A 20,854-nucleotide genomic window follows, 5' to 3' on the forward strand; every position below is an offset into this window, starting at 1 on the left:
GAAATAGTCTTTCACCTGCCAAGGGACAATAATACACCTTAACTGCTTCATTTCAGGGATAGATGAGCTTGCCATTTTGCTTCATAATTTAGTCTGCAAGGACCTTGGTCTCCTTTCTCTGTCAAAACTTACAACACTGCTTCCTCATAATGATGGCATTATGCTGATAGGATGAAGTGCGGAAGAAATAGCAAAGACTCTAAATGAAACTGAAAAGGCACTTGCTTTGTTTTTTGGTTTTTGGTTTGTGTGTGTGTGTTTGTATTAATTTAAGGCTACTGTTCCTGTGATGCAAAAGCAAGTTGAGGAGAAAAGGGTTTATTTTGCTTATACTTCTATAACACTGTTCATCATTGCAGAAAGTCAGGACAGGCATTCATACAGGGCAGGGACTTAGAGGCAAGAGCTAATGCAGAAGACATGGGGTAGAGGTGATGCTTACTGATTTGCTTCCCATAACTTGCTCAGCCTATTTTCTTCTAGAACCTAGAACTGCTAGCCCAGGGATAGCAGTACCCACAACATGCTGGGCACTTTCCCATCAATCACTAATTAAGAAAATGCCTTACAGACAGATGTTATGAAGCATTTTCCCAGTTGAGGTTCCCTCCTTTCAGATAACTCCAGTTTGTGTGTCAAGTTTGGCATAAGACTAGCCAGCACAGTTTGTTTGTTTGTTTGTTTGTTTGATTTTGAGACAGGCTCTCTCTACATAGCTCTGGCTGAACTGGAACGTGTTATTGTAGACCAAGCTGGCCTTGAACTCACAGAGATCTGCCAGCTTCCTCTTCTTGAATGTTGGGATTAATCCCCTCAAGCAACAAACCCAGCCAGCTTAATTTGAGAAACACAGAAATAAAGGCTTACTTCTCTTAAGAAAAATAAAGAAGAAACATCATTTGCACATGAGGGACTGAATAATAAATTCAAGAGCTTTTCACCTTAGCAAAATTTCTAGTATTCCAGTGATATGTACCATATGAATATCCATCCTTTAAGGTGAATAATAAATAAGCTTTTGAGGATGGCCACTCCTACAACTGTAACAGAGGCATGGCATCCAATGTTTTAATATTTTATTTTTAACGTAGTATAGTCATTATATGGATGTGTTACTTTGTCACATTAACTTTAAAAGGCTGTTAATTTTGAGTGTGGTTCACAAAAAAAAAAAAAGGACAACAGTTCCACAATGCCATGCTAGCTACTCTGACACATGAATTCTACAGTCCAGCAGGTTCAGTCATGCTCCAAGTTTCAGTGTCAGGTGTAGAGTTTGGGTTTTGGTTTGCTTTTGTTGTTTTTGTTGCAATCTCTTATAGATATACAACAGTTCAGACCCATGCAGCTTTGGAGCAGAACCCTATCATCTTCTGCAGATGGAAGCTTTCCTTTTAAAAAATGGATTCTGATTTGTCACTGAATTTTTTATATATATAATTATTTATTGTTTGTTATTATTAGTTACATTTTATTAACTCTGTATCCCAGCTGTATCCCGCTCCCTTATTCTCTCCCAATCCCACCCTCCCTCCCTCAGCTTCTCCCTGCCCCTTTCCAAGTCCACGGAATGGGGAGGACCTCCTCCCCTTTCGTCTGGCCCTGTTTTATCAGGAATCTGTTTTATCAGTCCTCCTCTGTGGCCTAGCTGAACTGCTCCTCCCTTAGTGGGTGGGGAGTCATAGAGCCTGCCATTGAGTTCCTGTCAGAGATAGTCCCTGTTCCCCTTACTATGGGAAACCAATTAGTTATTGAGCTACCATGAGCTTCGTCCGAGTAAAGGTTCTAGGTTATATCCATACATGGTCCTTGGTTGAAGAAACAGTTTCAGAAAAAAAAAAAAACCCTGTGCCCGATATATTTGGTCCTTGTGGGGCTCCTATCCTTTCCCTGTCATACTAACTCCCCTTCTGCGGAAGGTTTGGTCATGAGACTTAGTATCTGTTTTGAAACTCTGCTTGGTAGGGTCCCTCAGATGCCTTCTGCGGTAGACTCCTGTCATACGTCCAACGCACATCTCATTTGTCTTTCTAAGTGACGATTGATCGTCTTACCTCATGTCTGCTTTCCTGTTTATCTCCTTTAGGTGTATAGAATTCATTATGTTTATTATATCTTGTAGGTCTATATAAGCGAGTATACACCATGTTTGTCTTTCTCCTTCTGGGATACTTCACTCAGAATGATCTTTTCTAGATCCCACCATTTGCCTGCAAATTTCATGATTTCCTCCTTTTTGATTGCTGAGTAGTATTCCATTGTGTAAAAGTACCACAATTTCTATATCCATTCCTCCATTGAGGGACATATGGGTTGTTTCCAGGTTCTGGCTATTACAAATAAAGATGCTACAAACATGATTGAGCAAATGTCCTTGTTGTGTACTTGAGCAAATTTTGGGTATATACCTAGCAGTGGTATAGCTGGGTCTTAAGGAAGCGTTATTCCTAATTGTCTGAGTAAGCACCAGATTGACTTCCAAAGTGGTTGTACCAGTTTACATTCCCACCAGCAATGGAGGAGTGTTCCCCTTTCTTCACAACCTCTCCAGCATGTGTTGTCACTTGAGTTTTTCATCTTGGCCATTCTGATGGGTGTTAGGTGAAATCTCAGGGTCACTGTGATTTGCACTTCCCTAATGGCTAATGACATTGAGCATTTCTTTAAGTGTTTCTCTGCCATTCGATATTCCTCTACAGAGAATTCTCTGTTTGGCTCTGTTCCCCATTTTTTAATTGGATTACTTGGTTTGCTGCTTTTCAGCTTCTTTAGTTCTTTATATATACTGGATATTAGCCCTCTGTCAGATAAAGGGTTGGTGAAGATTCTTTCCCAATCTGTAGGCAGTCGCTTTGTTTTGATGACAGTGTCCTTTGCTTTACAGAAGCTTTTCAGCTTCATGAGGTCCCATTTATTGATTGTTGCTCTTAGAGCCTGTGCCATTGGTGATCTGTTCAGGAAGTTGTCTCCTGTGCCAATGAGTTCTAGGCTGTTCCCCACTTGTTTTTCTAACTGATTTAGAGTATCTGGTTTAATGTTGAGGTCTTTGATCCAGTTGGACTTTAGTTTTGTGCAGGGTGATAAATATGGATCTATTTTCATTTTTCTGCATGTAGTCATCCAGTTGGACCAGCACCATTTGTTGAAGATGCTGTCTTTTTTTCCATTGAATGGTTTTGGCTGCTTTGTCAAAAGGGAATGTAAACTTGTACAACCACTCTGGAAATCAATCTAGCGCTTTCTCAGACAACTAGGAATAGCGCTTCCTCAAGATCCAGCCATACCACTCCTGGGCATATATCCAAAAGAGGTTCAAGAACACAAAAAGGACATTTGCTCAACCATGTTTGTAGCAGCTTTATTTGTAATAGCCAGAAGCTGGAAACAACCCAGATGCCCCTCAACTGAAGAATGGATGCAGAAATTGTGGTACATCTACACAATGGAATATTACTCAGCAATGAAAAATAAGGAAATCATGAAATTTGCAGGTAAATGGAGGGATCTGGAAAGGATCATCCTGAGTGAGTTGTCCCAGAAGCAAAAAGACACACATGGTATATACTCATTCATATAGACATACAACATAGGACAAACCCACTATAACCCGTGCATCTAAAGAAACTAAGCAAGAGAGAGGACCCTAACTAAAATGTCCAATCCCCATCCGGAAAGGCAAAGAGGATGGACATCAGAAGAAGAAGAAAACAGGAAACAACCTAGGAACCTACCACAGAGGGCCTCTGAAAGCCTCTGCCCTACAGACTATCAAAGCAGATGCTATCAAAGCAACTGTTGGGCAGAGTGAATGGAATTTTACGTAAGAACTGGGAAATATTAAGAGCTTTAGAGGACAGGGTCTCCACAAGGAGAGCAACAGAACAAGAAAATTTGAACACAGGGAACTTCCCAGAGACTCATACTCCAACCAAGGACTATTCATAGAGATAACCCAGAACCCCTGCACAGATGTAGCCCAGGGCAGTTCAGAGTCCAATTGGGTTACATAGTAATGGGAAGAGGGACTGCCTCTGACATAATCTGATTGGCCTGCTCTTTGATCACCTCCCTCTGGGGGGGAGCAGCCTTACCAGGCCATAGTAGAGGACAATGCAGCCACTTTTGATGTGAACTGATAGACTAAGATCAGAAAGGAGAGGAGAACCTCCACTATCAGTGGACTTGGGGAGTGGCATGCATGCAGAGGGAGGAGGGAGGGTGGGATTGGGAGGGGAGGAGGGAGGGGCTTATGGGGGGATGCAGAATGAATAAAGTGTAATTGATGAAAAATTTAAAAAAAATGGCTAAATAAAAATTTGAAGACAGAATTTAACACACAAAAAAAATCAAGTATTCATAGGTGTGTGGGTTTATTTCTGGATCTTCTATTCGGTTCCATTGATCCTCCTTTCTGTTTCTATGCCATGCCATGCAGTTTTTATTACTATTGCTCTGTAGTACAGCTTGAGATCGCAGATGGAGATACCTCCAGATGACCTGTTGTTGTACAGGATCAATTTGGAGATTCTGGGTTTTTCGTTTCTCCATATGAAGCTGAGAATCTTTTTATCAAGGTCCGTAAAGAATTGAGTTGGTATTTTGATGGGAATTGCATTGAATCTGTAGATTGCTTTTGGCAGGATGGCCATTTTCATAATTTGTCACTGAATCTTAATGGAAACTGAACACCAAATCATGGACGAATAAGCTACAATGCAACCTGAGTTGTCCATCGTGAACCTAGTAGGTTCCAACAGTCCCTGAAAGTAAATTTACATGAGAAAGTTGTTCAAATGTTCATGGTCTTCACTTCTACTGCATTACCCTATCTCTTCTAGCCTGCACCTGACATCATGGAAATTTCCCTGCAATTCACTGGTTGAGGAAGAATAAAGTCTTGTCTAGTTTATAGATGGTTCTGCATCATATTGAAGTACAACCCATAGCTGTAAGACCTGAATATTATGGTCCTGTTAGTGTTAATTGTCAGCTTGACAAAACCTAGAATCGCCTGAGAAGGCATCAGTGAGGGATTGTCTAGATCCAGTTGGCCTGTGGCATGTCTGAGCAGGGTTGTCTTGATTGTGCTAATTGAAGTGCCTATCGTATGTAGTAATATTCCCTAAGCAAGGGGTTCCTAAACTGAATTAAAAAAAAAAAAAAAAGGAAAGCTAGTTCAACATATATGTATGCATTCATTGTTCTGAAATCGTGACTGTGAACGTGATGTGACAAGTTCTCTCAAGTTCCTGCAGTTGTCATTTCATTTACATGATAGACTGCAACCCGGAACTGTGAGACAAATGAACCCTTTTCCCCTTAGGTTGCTTTTATCAGAGCTTTTTTTTTTTTTTTTTTTTTTTTTTTTTTATCACTGCAACAGAATCAGACAGGTCCATTCTTGACCAATCTATGAGGGGCAGTTGTGAAGTTAAGTTGTGGGTAGAACATAAGCAGTGCTTGTGATTGTTTATTTTTCTCAGAAAGACAAACGGCAATGAATATACACTATTGCCAGTGTCATTGATTACCCTCCAGAATTTGACGATAAAACCTTGTTACTGAACGTCACACATTTTTAAGTCATAGAAGAAACAGAAATCAATCTGGTAGTCAACTAAAGCTTTCATCACTACTTTCTAGCTTCCATAGTGCTGGAAGGTGCTGTGCACACTGCTTGAGGGATAAAAACAATTGTCAGTCTCACTCAGATGTGAATCCTGTGACCTACAACAATGACTGGTCCCAGAAATATCTCTATTGCTGCAATAGGGGCATGAATGTTTTATGTTAACCATCCACTTTCTGATGAATCTAAGGTTTGCTCCATAAATTGAAACCCATTCTTGCCATTAATGGAGTATGAACCTGTGTTTAGATAAGTCATATACCCTAGGGAGGAACTTAATATTGTTCCCCTGCTAAATAGGCATAGTATTAAAATAACTCCCAATGACTTATTGCTATACACATAGATTAGTAGATCTCTCAACACTCATCAAAGAAACTTCTTGCAGTAGATGGAAATTAAAATAGAGACCCTCAACTGGTAAACATGTAGAGAATAAACACTCTGGAGTGTTCAGCCCTAAATGAGACATCTACATCACACACCTCACTCCTGTCTCAGGTATCATTGCAGAAGAGGGGGTTAAAAGATCGTAAAAGTCGGAGTTGTTGAATAACTTCAAAGAAACAATACTTTCAGGATATAACAAGACAGCTGCACATGTGAACTCATAATGTCTGTGATAACATGCATAAGAACTATGTAACCTCAAGCATGACAAATCTCAGAATGAGGGGAGTGTGAACATGAAATCCCACCACTAGCTGAGGAGCTATTGACATTTGACCCCCTAGTAGATCAACCAAATCCAAGACAGGAGCCCATTCCCCTAAATAATTCAGTAATACAAACTGTACTTAATGAGTTTAAAAAGGAAGAAAAAACCTGAAGTTGGGTAGATAAGGAGGTAAGGGTGAAGGGGGAGGGGATCTGGAAGGAGTTGGGCAAGTGTGGGATGCAAGGTAAGATATATGAAATTATCAAGGATTAATAAAAGTATTTTTAAAATAAATAATAAAATGTCTTTAAAAAGAGAAAAGAAAAATGACTATGTGATTTATTGTGTTACAATTTATGGCTTTTGGTAATGATTTGGCTAAATGGCATGAACTTCAGTGAAATACCTTTAGACAACTGGTGGCTAATAATTTTGAGGAACATGTATATATATATATATATATATATATATATATATATATATATTACTTTCTCAATGGACTAGAGATATGAGGATATTTGTAAACTATGTGAACATTCACAAAGGGTAACCTCAGTACAGAAAAACCTTAAAATCAAGTGGACATTTGACCTGTTCTGTTGGAGCCAATCAGCCTCTTTCTGAAGCTATTCTGTATATTTTTGCAATAGACTCATTCACAAAGCTGGCACTGTGATAAAGATGGGCTCAGTAACATAGGCTTCCACTCACAAAGATTGACCTAGCTACAACCACTACTAAGTGCCTAATCCTTACATACCAACAATGAGTCCAAAGTATGACTCCTTTCTGCAAAACAGTCACCCAGATACCAGGTGACAAGTTTATGACATTAGACTGTATCCATCATTTTGAAAGGACTTTTTAAAGTAGAGTAGATGAACATGCTGCATATGAATTTGTCTTCCCTGGTTTCAATGCTTCTGCAGAACTATCATCTATGGACTTACAAAATACCTCATGCACCATAATAGCATCCAACATAACATTGCTTCTAATCAAGGAACTCACTTTACAGATGATGAGGAATAGCAACAGGCTCATGCACATGGAATTCACTGGTCACATGCCAAGGTGGAATGGCTTTCTGAGAATTCAGTTACAGTACAAACTGAGCGGCATTTCCTTACAGAAAATTCCATATGAGAGTAATATTATCCAAGAAGCTCATGGGCTCCAAATCAGTAGTAAAGTTTTGATGCTGTTTTTCTAATAACAAGAATTCATGGGTCCTGTAATCAAGGAATGGCAACTCTATTATCTCTATTGATCTACTAGTAATTTCTTAATGTTATATCCTGCTGGTCTAGAAGTCTTGATCACAAATGGAGGAATGCTTCCAGCAGCAAACTTAACAGTGACTCCAGTAAACTGGAAATTACAACTGCCATACTTTGACCTCCTATGACTCTGAATCAAGAGGTAATGATAGGACTTGCTATCCTAGATTTTGGGAATATGAAAACTAGGTATTAAATGAGATTATGTCCCAGGTCCAGCTCACAGTAGGTCCACTGAGTCCAGAGCTTGACCTAGTGGCTTTCTCCATTATCTCTGAAGCTTTAACTGGTCCTAGCCCCATTGTTCTTTGGCCTGTTGAAGCAGAGATATCTGTAGAGAAAAAAGAACAAATAACTGCTTCTGAAATTGTGTATGCGTTCCCTGGCCAACTTAGTATGTATAGCATCCTGGGGCATGGTGAAAGGCACAAATTAGTGTCTCTAAAAAAAAAAAGGAGAGGAGGACCTCCCCTATCAGTGGACTTGGGGAGGGGCATGCATGCAGAAGGGGGACGAGGGTGGGTCTGGGAGAGGAGGAGGGAGGGGCTTATGGGGGGATACAAAATGAATAAAGTGTAATTAATAAAAGTTAAATAAAAAAATTAAAAAAAAAACAGAAAATATAGTGGCATGTTCTTCATTATACCTTCTTTTAAATTCACCAGTTTTGTGAGCTGTAAAATGCTTGAAAATGAGTGAGTTAAGTCCTCAGAGTCTACATGGTGGAAGGAGAGAATTGACCCCTACACCTGGTCCTCTGACCTCTGCATGTAAGCCATGGCAAGCCCCTTCCCCCCACACACTCATACAAATAAAATAAAAAATAAAAAAGGAAAAGTGAAAGAAAATATATGCATATCTTACAGGCTTTGAAATGTGCCAATGGCCTTGCGCCTATAACCAAGACTCCAAGTAAAGTGAAAATGGGCTGGAGCTCTGATAGGACAGAAGCATTACAAATTCTGAAGAGAAATGTGTATGTCTCTCTGTGCTGAAAACGGAGACTACTTACTGAGAACAGTGACAACTGAGGTAAACTAAGGCCCAGTTGCCTTAGGAATGGACTAGTTGAGTACACACACACACACACACACACACACACACACACACATTTTTTCTGGACTTTTTCTAAGATTTATTAATTTTTATGTGGCTCAATGATTTGCCTGCATGTGTGTTTGTGTGAGGATGACAGATCCTCCAGAACTGGAGTTTCAGACAGTTGTGAGCTATCATTTGGGTGCTGGGAATTGAAACCTGGGTCTTCTGGAAAAGCAGCCAGTGCTGTTAACTGCTGAGCCATCTCTCCAGTCCCCCTTTCTAGACCTTGTATTGCTATAAATTTGTATTTGTGTTGCTATAAAGTTTTCTATAAACTGTAAGAATCTGACATAGATCCTCCACCCACACACTAGGCAAAACTGTTTAAAAAAAAAAAAACTATTTCCCTTTACTAGTTTGTTTTTCTTAGTTGGTTTTTTTTTTAATACAGAGAAACTGAGCCACTAGATAAGAACTGCCGTGCTAAGTAACATAGCTTGTATGCTGTCAACCACAAAGTCTGAACGCTATCTCACACATGCATAGGTATCTTTGACAACACTGTGCAGTGGAAGAAAATTGGATCTTCTCCCTTGTGGATCCCAACATCACTTTTGATGGTTCTGTGAAAATCTACTCCAGTCTTCCTAAAGAAACCCTGATGCAAATAATAAATTTTATTTTTCTTTTAACTATATTTTCTTATTAAGTCAAAACTATTTTTCTTATGCACTTCTATACACACCAGAGTTAGCTATAAAAAAAAGAACATGTTCTTATGGACTCCACAGCCCCAAAATAAAACTGGTCCTTTTTATACATCCCCAGAATAGGCTGGAGCACCTACCTACTTGTTACAAGCATTTCTGACCCCACGCACAGCGACTCAGGCCTACCTTCCTAATGCTTGGAAAGCTGATGTTAAAGGACTGTCAGGAGATCAAGGCCAACCATGACTGCCTGAGAAGTCACAAAAGAAAGAATTCTCACTTATTTACTGTCCTTATAATCCCCACAGGAACTAATGACATTTCATGCCTTGGCTATGGTGGTAGCTTCCTAGCTTGTTTTCCTGTCTCTCGTCATCATTCCTGTCCTCACTCCAACTTGAACACATCCTAAACCCAAACCAACCATCGTCTGGTTATGAACATCCTTGCTGTTTCCAAGGGATAGATATAATACTCAGAGTGTATAACATAATAATACACTATAGAACAGCAATCAGAGGTGTTCCACAGAATTTGTGTTAATTTCCTCTCTCTCACCTCCTCTCATGCCCCTCTTGAAACATTCTATGCAAGGCTATGCAGAACTTGATTCCCACTTCCTTGCCTTTCTCCCACCAATTCTCTCCCCTCGGATGGCTTTTTTGACCTGTTGTATCATATTCTTCAAAAACAGCTTCCTTTAAAAGACCTTTTCCATAAAGTCTCCCCTGGGCAATGATACATGGTGCAGCATTTTCCTCTGCCTGTAAGCACTGACAGGAAGCAGCTGTCTGTGACCATAAATATTATCTTTCTAAATAGACCATAAACCCAAGAATGAAGACAATCTCTCTCTCATTTTTTGCTTCTTCAAACACACAACTTTATTGATGACATAAAAATAAAGTCTCAAATGTATAAACATAAGTCCACACAAAGGACCAAGATTACCTTACTTATGAAGAATCGGTTTGGTTTCTGCTCATGAAGCATACTAAAAATATCTCAATCCAGACAAGATAAAAATTGACACAATGTATTTCCAGAACAAGCTTGAATTCATTGGTGTTCATAAAATTGTCCAGCTATAAACCCTCATAGGCAATATTAGTTTCAAAGTTTTAATGCAATTTACAATGTACATCATGTTCAGGTTGTAAAACAAAAATATTACTCAAATTTTGGGGGAAACAGATAGCCAATCAAAGTTTATTTATTAACACCTCAACTTTTTCTTTCACCTCTGGATCACTACAATCTGCTGCTAAGGCTCTAAGTTTCTTGGCACAGGCTTTAGGTCGTTGAAACAGGAAATAAAGGGAACTTTTACTGAACCTGTCTTGGGGATATGTTTTTGCTCTTTTTTTAAAATGATGGTTTATATTTTCAAAAAGTAAAAGGGCATTAAGGATATTTTCTTTTGTCTCTTTCTTGCTAAAAATGTTGATCAGTGCTGTTGGTGCATTGGCAATGAGCAAGTCTTTTGTCATGGATGGATTTTTAGAGAAATTCACAAGCATTCCTAAAACATGGTCTTTAGTTTCTCCGCTTCCCATAGCCAACAACCGGAGAAATTCTGAAATATAATTAGTAACCATATGCTGATATTCACTAGTAATAGTCAGATGCCTTATCAATCTTAGTCCAGCCACTTGCACATTTGAATTTAACGGATAAGTAACAGTATCTTCACATACTTGACTTAAATATGTCTTAACCTTTCTATGGTTTTCAGCAGCAACTGAGATGTTATTCAGTGCATTTAAAGCCTTCTGCCGGACATTGGGATAGGGATTACTCAATAAGCTTTGAATAACTGTAATTCCACCTATATTCCGATCAATTTCCTGTGGATAAGGATAATCAGCACTATTATACAGTGCGTTAGTGGCTATTTCATGAAGAGAAGGATCTTCAGTCATTTCAATCATGCAGATGAGTTTTTCAAGATCTTGTGGATCCAGATTAACATCACGTTTACAGCGGCAGTTGCAGGAATGCACCTTGTCTCCAGTACTGACTTGCTTTCCGAAGCCATCTTCTCCTGGAAAGCTGGTTTTGTGTAATAGCTTGCTTTCTGAACAAATGATGGTTCCATCCCATACACCCATTCCTGCCCCAGGGACCATGGATGGATATATGCCTCTTGATTCTACTGACTTTTTGGCTTTCACCTGAGAGGTAGACTCATTCTCACATCTGTTTTCATTAACAATACAAAACCAAGACCGGATGTCAACTCCATCAGCAGGGCCAAATTTATCTTTAGTGCTGACCTTATCCCCAGTTCCAGATGCAGAATTGACATCCTTTTTATTTGTAGATCTGAGGTCACTATTGTCCTCACTCTTGGCCCCAAACAGGGTTCTTAGACTGATCTCTTCTATACCAGGGCTGGATTCTCTACTTAGCTCATCCTCCTCATCACCCTCATCCGCCTCATCATCATCATTTACATCTGTAGAAAAAGTCCAAGACGATAAGCCAGCCCCAGCCTCAGCACCAAGCCTACACCCTTTAGAGGTTGAGTCTTCATTCCAAAACCAAAACCCCATGCTGGTTTCAGCACCAGCACCAGCACCAGCACCAGCACCAGCACCAGCCTCAGCCTCTGCCCCAAGCTTAGACCTTTTACTTGCTTCGTTTCCATCCCAGGACCAAAATTCCATGCTGGTCTCTGCTCCAGCTTCAGCCCCAGTCTCAGCTTCAACCTCAGCCTCAGCCCCTGCTCTAACTCCAGCCTCAGCCTCAACCCCAAGCCTAGACCCTTTAGTGGTTGTATCTCCATCCCAGAACCAAAATCCCATGCTGGTCTCAGTCACAGCTTCAGCCTCTGCCCCTGATCCCACCCCTGCCCCTGTCACTGTCGCTGCCCCAGTTCCAGCCTCAGCCTCAGCTCCAAGCTTAGACTCTTTTGTAGCTGCATCTCCATTCCAGAACCAAAATCCCATGCTATTCTCAGTCTCAGCTTCAGCCTCTGCCCCTCCCCCAATTCCAGTCTCAGCCTTGGCTCCAAGACTTTTAGTGGCACCATCTCCACCCCCCCAGGACCAAAACCCCATTCCGTCTTCAGTCCCGGCCATTTCCTCAATTCTAGCACCTGCCTCAGCTCCAGATTCAGCATCAACTGAAGCTGCTGCCCCAGCCTTAGACCTAGACCCCACTCCCACCTCAACTTCAACCTCTGTCTCAGCTCCAGCCTCAGCTCTAGCCTTAGACTCTGTCTCAGCCTCAGCCTCAGCAACAACCGCAGTCTCAGCCTCACCCCCAACACAGGTGCCTGTAAGAGCTGAATCCTCAGATCTAGTCCAGGATCCAGTACTGGTCTTCTTTTCATCCCCCAAGCCAGAACTAGTGATGGTTTCCTCCCTAGTCCCTGATGCAGATTCATTACTGGCCTCATCTTTCATATTAGCTACAGGCAAAATAGTAGCCTCTTCTGTCCAGCACCAAGACCCTATAAATGCCTCACTCCCAGGCCCAAACCAAAATCCTTCATTGGCCTCCACCTCAGCACTGACAAGGAATCTTCCACTGGCCTGATCCTCAGACCTAATCCAGGACCCTCCGCTAGCCTGATCTTGAGGATCTACCCTAGATCCTCCACTGGCTTCGTTACTAGCCGTAGACCCTGGCCAAGATTCTCCACTAGTCTGATCTCCAGTACCAGGCCAAGAGCTTCCTCCACATGCCTGATCTTCATATCCAGATTTAGAACAGCCACTAGTCTGATCCACAGGCCCAACCCAGGACCCTCCACTGACCTGACTCCCATTGTCAGCCCAGGACCCTACACTGGATGGATCAGTGTGACATGATCCAGACCCTCCAATGACATGGCCACCAGTACCACCCCAGGGAACTCCTCCACTAGACTGATCCTCAGACACAGCTGGCCTGGACCCTCCAGTGCTCTGGTCACCAGCACCAGGCCAAAATCCTCCTCCAGTGGTCTGATCCTCAAATCCAGGTTTGGAACAGCCACCAACCTGATCACCAGTCCAGGATGCTCCACTGATCTGAGTCCCAGTGCCAAGCCAAGCCCCAGTACTAGACTGGTTCATGTGCACTGACTTCGACCTTCCAACATCCTGACCACTGGCCCCACTCCAAGCTCCTCCTCCAATGGTCTGACTCCCAGTGTAATTACAGAACCATCCACTGGTCTGATTTCCAGTGCCAGGCCAAGACTCTCCATTAGATTGGTCCCTGGGCCCCAGCCTAGATTCTCCACCAGACTGGTCCCCAGAACTAGGCCAGCATCCTCCTCCACTGGTCTGATCTACTCTACTAGTAGCCAGTTCTCCAGAGACAGGATGAGACTCTCCTTTGGCCTGGTCCAAAGCCCCAACCAAGAGCCCTCCACTGACTTGGTCTCCAGAATCTGCCCATGATCTTCCAGCAGACTGATCCTCAGGCACTGATTTGGACCCTCCACTAGTCTGGCCATTAGTGCCAGTCCAAGACACTTCGTCACTGGTCTGATTCTCAAAACCAGGTTTGGATCCAGCATCAGACTGGTCACCAGTCCCAGTCCAAGGTCTTTCTGCAGCCACATTCTGAGTGCCAGCCCATGATCCACCACTAGACTGGTCTGCAGATCCTGATGTAGATCCTCCACCAGCCTGGTCCCCAGTGCTGACCCAGGTTGTGCCACCAGAGGGATCTACAGTTCCGATCCTGGATGCTGCACTGGCTTGGTCTGCAGTCTCAGCCCATGACCTTCCACTGTGCTGATCCTCAGATCCCAACCTGGAGTCTCTACTAGTCTGGACACCAGCTACAGCCCAAGATCCCTTTTCACTGGCCTGGTCTTCAAACCTTGGCTTAGTCTCAACACCAGCCTGCTCACTAGTTCCTGTCCAGGACACTGCGTTGGTCTGGTCTACTGCCCCAGTCCAGTATCCAATGCTAACTATATTGCCAGCTCCAGTCCAAGACACTGCACCAGTCTGGTTCTCAGCCACAGTCCAGGTCCCAGTAGCCTGGTCCACAACCCAGGACACTCCACTAGCCTGGACTGCAGGCCATGACCCATCACTGACCTGACTCACAGCCCATGGCCCTGCAATGGCTTGATTTCCAGAGACAACCCAAGAACCTGCAGTGATCTGGTTCTCAGCCCCAGTCCAGGAAGCTCCACTGGCCTTGTCCCCAACCCAGGCCCCCTCAGTAGCCTGAGCTCCTGCCCAGAGTCCTCCACTGGCCTGGTCACCAGCACTTACCCAGGACCCAAGAGCAACATCATTCTCAGTCCTAGCTCCAGTCCAGGACTTAATGCTAGTTTCATCACAAGCTACAGCCCAGGAACTAACAACACCAGGCTTATCATTAGCCCCACTCCAGGGCCCAACACTGACTCCAGTCTCGTCATCAGTCCAGGATACACTATTCTCCCAGTCTCCATCTATGGTCTGAAACCTAAATTTGATCCACCGCTCAGCAGCAATCCAGTCCTCAACACCAATCCCATTCCAGTAATAATCATGAATGTTAGGCTGAGCACTTGCCCCACTCACAATTTCAGAACTGGGGATAGCCCCTGCTACTGGCTTTGCATAGATCTTATTTTCTGCAGTAGCTTCTACCTGAGAACCAGACAGACCCTTATCCCTTGCCCCAGGCAAGGCTTCATTCTGAGAACTGACCATAGCCTGGGGCTGAGTAGAGCTCCTTGTACCTGTTCTGGCTCCTGATTTAGTACCAGCATTTGACCTAATCTTATTCCTGGCACCAAGCAAGGTCTCATTCTGGGAACTGACCACAGCCTGGGCCTGGGCAGAGCCCCTTGATCCTACCCCAGCCTCTGCCTTAGGCACAGTGTTGGAATTGCTTCTGGCCTTATTTCTGGCACCAAGCAAGGCCTCAGCCTGGGAAGAAGCCAAAGCCAATATTGTACTTGCCCCAGACTCCACCTTAGGCACAGAACTGGAATTGCCCCTGACCTTATTTCTTGCACCAAGCAAGGCCTCAGCCTGGGGCTGAGTAGAATCTGTTGTACCTGCCCCAGCTTCTGCCTTAGGCACAGCACTGGAATTGCCTTTGACCTTATTCTTGGGACCAGGTAAGATTTCACCCTGTGTATTAGGCACAGCCTTGGCATGGGCAGAGCCCGTTGTACCTGCCCCAGTATCTGGCTTACACACAGAACTAGAATTGCCCTTGACCTTAGTCTTGGTACCAGTCAAGGCAATACCCTGGGAAATGGCCACAGACTGGGGACAGGTACCCAACCCAGCCTCTGCCTTAGGCACAACATTGGGATTGCTCTTAACTTTATTCTTGGCAGCAGGTAAGGCTTCACTCTGGGAACTGGCTACAGTCTGGGACTGGGCAGAACCTGTTGTATCTGGCCCAGCCCCTGCTTTAGGCACAGAATTACGATTACCCTTGGCCTTATTCTTGGCACCAGGTGTGGTCTCACCCTGGGAACTGGCCACAGCATTAGTCTGGGCAGAGCCTGCTGTCTGGGCAGAGCCTGTTGTAGTTGTCCCAGCCTCTGCCTTAGGCACAGGATTTGGATTGCCCTTGACCTTAAACTTAGTACCAGGCAAGGCCTCATTTTGGTAATTGACCACAGGCTGTGGTTGACCACCGGCTTTCTGGTCTGCCTTTACCCCAGCTTTAGAAACGGCATTAGAATCACTTTTGCTATCAATTTTGGAATCAGACGAGACCTCAGCCTGAGTTTTGGTCGCAGCCTGAGGCTGTGCACAAGTTTTCGTATCTATCCCAGCTCCTGCCTTACACTTAGCTTTGGCTTTGCCTCTAGCCTTACCTTTAGTATTAGGTAAGGCTTCACTCTGGCTCTGGGCCATAGCCTGAGCTCCTTCCTTAGATATGGTATTGGCATTGTCCTTAGCCTTGATTTTGCCATCAGGCAAGTCATCACCCTGGACACCGGTGACAGGCTCAGACTGGGCACAGAAAACCATTTCTGTACTAGCCTCTGCCTTTGCCACGACACTGGTATCACTTCTGTTTTCCCCGGTATCAGGCAAGGCATCAGCCTGAAAATTGGTTTTGGTATTTGCCTTGGCCCCTGCTTTAGCCATGGCACTGGCTTTACCCTTACCCTTGGCATCAGGCATGGCTTCAGTCTGAGCACTGCTTATAGTTTGAGGCTGAGTATCAGTTATATCAGCAACAGTCATTGCCTTAAATATAACACTGGCATCTTCCCGACCATCAATTGTGGCAGCAGATGTCGCCTCAGCCTCTATCTTGAACACAGTCTCAGGTTGTATTATACAAGTTCTTATCTCTGTCTCTGCTTCATAAATGTCATTTGTGTTATCCCAAACATCATTCTTTGCCCCTGGCACAGCTTCAGCCAGAATATTGGCAACAATATGAGGATGACCAGAAACCTTTGTATCTGTCCCAGACCCTGACTTAAACACATTTTTGAGATTCCCTTTGTCGTTGTCAACCTCAGCACTGATCAAGTCATCATTTTGGACTATGGTCACAGCCTGTGGCTGTGCATAGGATTTCACGTCCACTCCAGCCACTATAACAGCCATTTCATTGGGATTTTCATTAGTATCAACTGTGGTACCAAGCCTAACCTCAGATTGAGTCCTTGTCACACTGACAGACTCTTCTAGTGCTCTTATTGTGGCTTCAGCCACAATTCCAGTCTCATTCATGGTTCCAATCTTGACTACTTCCTTGGTCACTGCCAGTACCTCACTCTGTGTCACTGTTACTCTGTTAATCTCTGTCTCTTTTTCAGCCAATGTATAAACTTCTGCTTTGGTCTGGGTCATTGCTTCTTTCTTGACCTCTTCCCTGTCAGCCATTGCCCAAGCTTTAGCTTTCGTCTGAGTTACTGCTTCTTTCTTGCCTACTGCCACAGCCTCATCATCAGTTTGTGTTACTGCCTCTTTCATGGTTACTTCCTTGGATTTGGCTGTGGCTTCAGTCACAGTCACTGGCTCTGTCATGACCATTGTTTCCACCAATGAACTGGTCTCAAATTGGGTTTCTAACTCTTTCTCAAGCAATGCTTTGGTCTGACTGTTGACATTGGGTCTAACTAGAACAGGGACCTTGGTGTCTACTTCAGCCACAGGCTCACCTCCTTCTCCAGTTTCTGGTTCAGTCTTGGCTCTAGTCTCAGTCTCTCCTTCAGCCATGGTGTCACTTGTGGCCAAGGTCTGGTTCTGTTCCCCAACCATAGTCTCCGTCTCGAATCCAGACCCATTTCTGGCAAGGCTGCTCACACTCTGAGCTCTTCCCTTGGTTAATCTGTAAATGCAGTAGCAGGTGCCAGCCCAGATCACCAGTCCTGCAGTCGCCCAGCCCACATCCTGAACACGGCCCATGTAATCACCCCTGATGAAGGCTCGAACACTGTATAGGAGGGCTCACTCAGGCTAGGAAAGAGGATGGTGTGTCTGGGCAATGGTGTTTAACCACTTAAAGGCCAGTAGAGATGCCACTGGAAGTAGACCTGGAGGTGGAAGAAGGAAATGAATTTAACTGTCTCTTCTAACTGTACAGCATTATACAGATAGATAGAAACAGAAACAAGGAAAGGGTAGAAACAATAAGCTTGTTGGGAGAAAAGAATGATCAGCAAAGTTTTCAACCCTTATTTTATTTCTTCCTACCCTCCCCATTTCCCAGCCATTATTATATGTGAAATGAATTATGTTGAGAATTGCAGGAGAGTTGATGATGGATGGATGAGGATCAGAAACTCCCTGAACTAGAGTTTTAAGGGATCTAATCTGGTCACCATTATTAGAGGTCCCCACTCATACAAACCTGGAATAAATGAAGTTCCCTCTTCTATCCTTCTTTTGCTTGGTGAAGCACCCTAAAGTATATAAAGTCATGAGATCTTTAGACCTAGAGAAATGCAAACAAAAGGAGAGAGAGAGAGAGAGAGAGAGAGAGAGAGAGAGAGAGAGAGAGAGAGGTTTGTTCTTGATGGAACAGGCATATTAATGGCAATTTACTCCCTCAATTCACTCTGTTTCCTCAGGTGCTGTCATACTCTTTTCCATATACCAGAATTAAGGCAAGGGTTTGGGGTAAATATCAGGAATAGCGAGAAAAAAAAAATGGCTGTGAAAGAGAATAAGAAACTCTTCCAGACTCTCCCTTATGGAATGTACGCTGATCTATACTAACCCACATTAGAGGCATACCCAGAAAATTCCCTCCCTCTTACCAGTTATTCTGATCAGAGATAATTTCCTCTTTGCTTCTTTGCTTCCATAATCTCAGACTCTGAAGCAGACATGCAGGAGGATCTATAGACATGTAGATAAATAAGAGATAATGGGGACTGTGTCCTTAGTACAATAGAGAAGCACCCCTATTCTTGGTTCCAATGTTTGCATTGTGAGGGTCTTGGTCAATTTTAACAATGTATTCCCATGTTATGATCCCATCTCAAGGCTTCTTTGTCACAGCCCACTCTGCCCTCCATCAAATACTCCGTTTCCTACCCAGAAATTGACAGACTGTATGTCAGTATTGTGCAAAGCAGCCTTGGAGAGAAGGCAGAAGTGCCATCCACTGAAGTCCTTTCAAGCTCAGCCCAACCTCTTTTGTCATACCCAGCCACTACCCACCTTCATACCAACCTCCATAGTTTCAAAACAGTCTCCCCCTCTTTCCTTTCCTTCCAGGGGTAAAAAATCCTACTTCAAACATGAGAAGCCCTGGGAACAGACAAAGAAAACGGAAAGAGTAAGTGCTGACTGCTTGTGACAGCCTAGCATCTAACATCTGTGTCCCTAGGCCCTGCCTTTCAAGATTAAGAGACCTAAGCATAACCTAGGGCTTTACCTACCCTGAAATGGATAGAACAGAGAAGGGGAGAGGAAAAGTAAAAGGGAATAAACAGAGAAAATTTATTTTAAAACCACCTGTAGGATTCTATGTCTTTCCTCAAAACTCCATCATTTCCTTTATCAAGATGGTCAGGTAGACTTGACTGTCTGGAAACTGGGGGATGGCAGAAGAGATGGAGGCCCCAGATCCCATGATTCTTTGATCACAGCCTGCCACCGGCTTCCTCTGAATGCCTTCTCCAGGAGTCTCAGCACAAGATGCAAAGTGTGGAGGAGGGCTTTTGCTTTTACAAAATCATTATCCCATCCCCCAAAGGCTATGTAAAACAATAGTATCGTTTTTTTATCCAATAAATTGTATTTTTCAAAATCATCCGACACAAATTAAAATAATGTGTCATGAAGTTTTGTCTTCACTATAGAATTTAAATGATAAGTCCAAAGCCTGGTAAGGAAACAAAGCTTAGATAAAGTTCCCAGGCTAACCCCACCCCACATTTAATCATATATAAATACAACACACACACACACACACACACACACACACACACACACACACACACACTCACACACACACACACACACATACACACACACACACACACACACACACACACACAAATATAACAGTGTCTACGTGGCTGCATAAAATCCACACAGAACTTCAACAGTTCAGTATTGGTGCTCACACTAACCTCCATAGATCCTGTGCGGTTCTCTTGTCTACGTCTCCGTATTTCCCTCGCCTCACCACAAACAGTGCCACACCGAACTATTGTCCAAAAGGGTAGAGTAAAGGCACTGAGTGCTTAGGCCAGTACCAAGACCACACACCCCAACACTCCTTTTTGGAATCCGGTTGTCAAAGGTTCCTCCCCTCATTCTAAGACACCACCCCTACCGAGCTCGCTGTCCAGGCACTAAGGCCCACCATTTTCTCAGCAAATGCCACGGTGGCGCGCGTCCCTCCTCTGAAAGGAGCAGAAAGCCAGTGGACATGTGCGGGCGCCTATTGATGGAGTTAATTAAAAAGGATGGACATCTCCTTCTATATTTCCCTCTAGAGACTCTCCCCACCAGTGGCCCTGTCAAAGCACAGGGTTCCCCTGCACAGATTTAGCTACGGGCTGGGGGACGCGGGAGAATCTGAGGGGAAGGCTCCTTGAATTTGATCCCTCATGGACACCACCCTCCCCAATCCATCTGTATTGCAATGCCGGATCGGATCAGGAGGCTGCAACTAGCCTGGCCGAGGTGCAGCAGCCCCGGGCCCCTTACCTGCTCCGCTTGCCCTGGGCCAAATGCCAGCCCGACGCTCGCAGGGCAGCGGGGAGCTGGTAGCCAGACGCGAGTGACGACTGCACCCAAGGCTGCGTCGCTCTGCAGCTCCGGGTCACGTGAGGGGCCCGCGTCATCGCTCGCCCTCCTCCTCACAACCCCCAACTGATCTGAAGGCAGTCAACAGGACCCCCCTCAGTAAGCACAGGCAACCCCCTCCTAGAGTCCTAGCGAGGAGCCCCAGCGCACCCCGCCCTATCATTCATCTCCCCGCTCTCCAATCTGAGCTCCCACAAGTGTCATCACCATCTAGCCATTGGAGTTTACCGGTCCCTGGTTACTAGGAAGGGTTTGTACCCGCACCCACTCCCAGGCCTTGCTGTAGCCTTTTCTATATCTTTGAGGAATCCTTTCTTTTCATCTTAGACTGCAATACTAACGCTCCC

General features: G+C 44.0%; 1 protein-coding gene across 4 annotated transcripts; it reads right to left on the reverse strand.

Moving 5' to 3' along the window:
* Nucleotides 1-10,466: 10,466 nt before the first annotated feature.
* On the reverse strand, nucleotides 10,467-20,579 carry Armcx4 (armadillo repeat containing X-linked 4). 4 transcript variants are annotated; one of them, XM_021661106.2, is made up of 6 exons: nucleotides 20,409-20,579; nucleotides 19,826-19,902; nucleotides 18,921-18,998; nucleotides 18,503-18,584; nucleotides 18,094-18,177; nucleotides 10,467-17,776 (listed from the first exon to the last, which is right to left on the reverse strand). In XM_021661106.2, exon 6 carries the CDS (start codon nucleotides 17,646-17,648, stop codon nucleotides 10,521-10,523), a length of 7,128 nt encoding a protein of 2,375 aa, XP_021516781.1. In that variant the 5' UTR covers nucleotides 17,649-17,776; nucleotides 18,094-18,177; nucleotides 18,503-18,584; nucleotides 18,921-18,998; nucleotides 19,826-19,902; nucleotides 20,409-20,579; the 3' UTR covers nucleotides 10,467-10,520. The 4 variants fall into 4 exon arrangements, with proteins under 4 accessions (XP_021516781.1, XP_021516779.1, XP_060231615.1 ...); XM_021661104.2 differs by having other exon boundaries at nucleotides 18,909-18,998; XM_060375632.1 differs by lacking the exon at nucleotides 19,826-19,902.
* Between the last annotated feature and the right edge of the window lie 275 nt (nucleotides 20,580-20,854).

Source organism: Meriones unguiculatus, chromosome X (assembly GCF_030254825.1).
Source record: "Meriones unguiculatus strain TT.TT164.6M chromosome X, Bangor_MerUng_6.1, whole genome shotgun sequence".
NCBI lineage: Eukaryota > Metazoa > Chordata > Mammalia > Rodentia > Muridae > Meriones > Meriones unguiculatus.